The sequence below is a fragment of the Aegilops tauschii genome, unplaced genomic scaffold (assembly GCF_002575655.3).
Source record: "Aegilops tauschii subsp. strangulata cultivar AL8/78 unplaced genomic scaffold, Aet v6.0 Super-Scaffold_100181, whole genome shotgun sequence".
Taxonomy (NCBI): domain Eukaryota; kingdom Viridiplantae; phylum Streptophyta; class Magnoliopsida; order Poales; family Poaceae; genus Aegilops; species Aegilops tauschii.
Genome location: NW_027332455.1, coordinates 383,028 through 387,184, shown reverse-complemented (window position 1 = coordinate 387,184; position 4,157 = coordinate 383,028). Strand labels below are relative to the sequence as shown.

Below are 4,157 nucleotides of genomic sequence, written 5' to 3'. Positions count from 1 at the left end.
CATGAACTACACATTTGGGGGTGCCATGCATGATCTATAGTCTCAAAAATTGCCATGGTCAATTAGCATCACATCTGGAGTAGTACTACAAAAAGATTCTTCACAATAATAAATAGTTTCCCTCCGTTCCTAAATATAAGTCTTTGTAGAGATTTCACTATGAACCACATATGGATGTATATAGATACATTTTAAATGTAGATTCATTCAATTTGCTTCGTATGTAGTCCATCTAGTGGAATCACTAGAAAGACTTATATTTAGAAACGGAGGGAGTACTACAAAACATGAAACGAGGCAACTAACCAACATGAAACGTAGCATGTTTCGCTACTACTAGTACACATGCAACAGTACTGATTATAGTTGGCTGACGAGTTGGGAGTTAGATAAATCACGCAACAGTTCACATACTACTCCCTCCGTTCCGAATTACTTGTCGCAGGTATAGATGTATCTAGATGTATTTTAGTTCTAGATACATCCATTTCTGCGACGAGTAATTTGGAACGGAGGGAGTACTACCAGGAGTAGTACACATACAGATGACAGCGCCATCATTTTCACCTGAAACTACTGCTGTAGTAAAACTCTGTGGGTCGGGTCCCAGCGAGCAATACAACAACAGGTTCTCATCTCACAGATCGATCAATGGGGTTTTATTTTTCCATCCACTGCCGGCACAAATCGCAATCGCCTCCAATCCAATCCAATAATAACAACAACGACGCATACAGAGGGGCACGACGAAATGAACAAGACGCCACGGCGACCGAGCCCCTCATTTCTGCAGGTCTATGTCCACCGTCGTCGTGTCGGAGCGGAGCCTCTTGGGCTCCCGCTCGCCCAGGTGCAGCGAGAAGCAGATGTCCTCCGCCGAGCTCTCCAGGTTGTTGTTTTCCAGCTCGCCGTTGCCTCCTTGCTCGTCGCGCATCGGGGACATGCCCATCAGGTTCGGGATGAACTGCCGCTCCTCCACGTTGCTGTTCACCCCATCCACCGTGTCAACGCGGAACTCGTCAGGCCCAAAGGGCTGGTCCATCGAGTTGGCGGAGCCGTCCCGTGGAAGCTGCTGTATGTTGATCCCCAGGGGCTCGTAGATCTTGTCCACTTTCTCGGCTTCTTGCGGGGTGGTGGCCACGGGCGACGACTCGGTACCCGTAGAATTGGCCGCCGCTACCGTGATCCTCTGCTCCTCCAGAGCCTCTGTTGTGCCACCAACAAAGAGAGGAGGAAATCAAAGTGATGCTACAAACAAAGGAGGCTAACAACATGTCTGTCTAGCTGTTGTGTGCCCAGCAAACAACACTCATTCAGTGTTAGGAAAAGCACAGACCTTGCAGCCCTTCGCTTGTCGTGATCAGATCGAGCTCGAGGAGGTCAAGAAGGCGCCCCAGATCAACACCACTCGTCCAGTTCTCTGGGCCCTGCCCACTTTTCAGCTTCAACCTTCCGCGGTTGGCCGTGCCACCCCATATAATCCCTATAGGCTGTGGCTTCTCACCATCTTGTCCTGTTAAGATTATAAGGCTTCCGCTGTCCCCTTCAAGATCAAACGTTTGCTGGTTCTCCCCGACGACAAGGAAGTCAGTGAAAAAGCATATGCCCTTCTCGTCGTTGTATTCAAGAGCATATGCCATGACGGTCCCTGTCGTATGGCCTGAGCTTCTTCCAACTTTCACAACTTGCTTCCCGATGAGACTACCAATCGGGGACTGCAGATCGATTGCCTTGATGTCACCGATGAGTCCAACTCCTTTAACTGAAGTGCTGACATTAGTAATGTCAAAGTCGTCCGCAAATGGTATAAATGCACCATCAGCCCGGACAAATGTTTCTGCAGATGCATCGCAAGGGTAAACCATCTTATAATTTTAGAGAACAAGAGCATAATAAGAAAGCAAATGGCAGTAAAAGGCATGAAATCCGTGTGGTGAATAAACTGTAAGGTGCCCAAAGACGCAAGATCCACAAATAGACCTTTTTTTGTTTGTTTGTTTGTTTGTTTGACTAGAGTATGCCACTGAACTGTTGAACAAAAATTTCAGCAATTTGTGATGACAAAAAATGTTACCTGGGTTCGTTCCCGCATAGATACCATACCAAACATCATCCGTGATAAAAGAAGTGGCTCTCTCAACAGCACCAAGGTAAACTCCAGGCCCAAGATTAGGGGGCAACGGATGGAACATCTTCTGATTAGGATAATCCAGGTCAACTGCAACATGCCTATTCGTTAAGAAACCAACTTGCTTGTTGCCAGTTCGACTCTTCACAATGGCACCCAAAGTCCCGTATGTTTCAAGGCTAGCTACCTGAGGATTCAAAACAATACAAGTGCGAGTTAAAATGTCAATTCATGAAACTGATGCGTGTGCAGAGAGCTGACAGCTAAATAATGACTTTGATGTACATGAAAATGAATGGAATAAAAAAAACAGAATCTCTGGTCTGGTCTTTGTGGTGTATGATTTATAGCAAAGCAGGGTTTGGTAAACATATAAGAGTAGGAAAACCATAGTATTGACAGGTTGTTCGGTTGCATCATAGGAAAACGTAGGAATGTTTTAAGAAGTTTTGAGTCAATGGAAGTAAAACTAAATAAAATACAGCGTGAATGAATCCAACAGCAAATTCCTCCAGACTGCAATCCTACGGATGTGAAGTGTAATAACTAGTTAACTGTGAAGAGGACAGGGCAAACAGGCAACGGTAGCTGTGGGGAAAAAAATGACCTGTGAACCAGAGCCTATAGATGGATCACTTCCCCGCAGCCCATCAACAAGCTCGTCATACAATTGTTCCTTTGGAGTCGGTGCTGGTGCACCATAATAAGAGAACTCAACAACATCAACATCACACCACACACCCCCAGGTCCCTGTTCATGGAAGGAACATTCACAGATACAGGTTATGAAAGTTCATACTAGTATGGGCTAAATAAGAATTTGGTAAAAACAAACAACAAAACCAAGTGTACCTCAAGGGCAGCTGGAAGGCACTGCGTAGGCCTGAGCCACTTCTTGTTAACCTTGCGAGCAACAAACACGAGGATGGCAGGCGTGTCGGTCAACGTCCCCTTCCTGATCCGAAAGCCTATGGCCGTGCCAAGGCTGAAGCGGCGCAGGATCTTGCTGTGGAACGCCCTTATAATCATGAGATCGAGCAGGGTGGTGGCCTGCTGGCCTTTGGGCAGGCGGCCAAGGTGTCCCGGCAGCACGCCCTTCTGCAGGTTCCCAAAGTAGTTGGCGCGGCCCTCAGCGGAACCGTGCATCAGCGTAGACGTGGGCCAAGAGAAGTAGGCGGCGCTGCTTTCGGAGTGCTGACCAGCTGAGGCGACGGGCTGGAGAGGGGATGGGCAGCAGTTATGGCCGTTGCATCCGTTGCTCCTCTCCATGTCCAGCCCTGGCCCCTCCGACTGCTGCTGCTGCGACGCATGCGCCTTCCAAATGTCTGAAGGCTGCATTATGGCAGTAGTACCATCTGGGTGTTTTGAGCTCTACAAGCCTTCAACATCAACCTGCAGGCACCGTCGAAGAGCGGAACCTTGATTATGTTGAAAACAAATTCATTATAATGACTCGGCATCAAACTAGACTATGTAGTGTCCGATGATAATATCGGAGACAAAATCATGGTTGTTGTCACTGGTAAACTGATTAAAGCCGACCTCACTCACTCACTCACTCACTCACTGCTACTGCTAGGTGATAGATACTCCAGTAGTGAGTAGTATTTTTATTTTTATTTTTGCGAATAGTATGCAGCGTATTTGAGTGACAACAGCTAACTAGAAGCAGAAGCAGCAGCAAATTCCGCTAAAACTGAGAAAGAGAGGCTGCATCATACCTCGATGGGGTGGGTAGGGGGCGTGGTCGAGGCAGCGGTGGGGTGGGGTGGCCGGCGACGGAGACGGCGACGGAGACGTTGCGTGGAGAGCGGCTCAGAGGGGCGGCGCTGCTTGCGGAGGCGACGGCGCCATTACCGGCCGCCGGATCTGGAGGCGGAGGAGCTCGGGGGAGCCGGGCGGCGGTGGATCTGACTCTCTCTCTCTCTCTCTCTCTCTGGCCGGGGCGGGGAGGGTGCGGGGGAGTGGAGACGCGATGTGTGGCAGTTCCGCCGTAATTTCGCACCAAATCCGGAGCCGTTTGGGCTCT

General features: G+C 48.9%; 1 protein-coding gene across 2 annotated transcripts; it reads right to left on the bottom strand.

The window, feature by feature from the left end:
* Positions 1 to 560: 560 nt before the first annotated feature.
* LOC109762147 (protein NARROW LEAF 1) lies at positions 561 to 4,157 on the bottom strand. 2 transcript variants are annotated; one of them, XM_020320968.4, is made up of 6 exons: positions 3,850 to 4,157; positions 2,981 to 3,520; positions 2,736 to 2,879; positions 2,075 to 2,315; positions 1,337 to 1,837; positions 561 to 1,206 (listed from the first exon to the last, which is right to left on the bottom strand). In XM_020320968.4, exons 2-6 carry the CDS (start codon positions 3,464 to 3,466, stop codon positions 782 to 784), a joined length of 1,797 nt encoding a protein of 598 aa, XP_020176557.1. In that variant the 5' UTR covers positions 3,467 to 3,520; positions 3,850 to 4,157; the 3' UTR covers positions 561 to 781. The 2 variants fall into 2 exon arrangements, with proteins under 2 accessions (XP_020176557.1, XP_040244563.1); XM_040388629.3 differs by having other exon boundaries at positions 2,981 to 3,546; positions 3,850 to 4,140.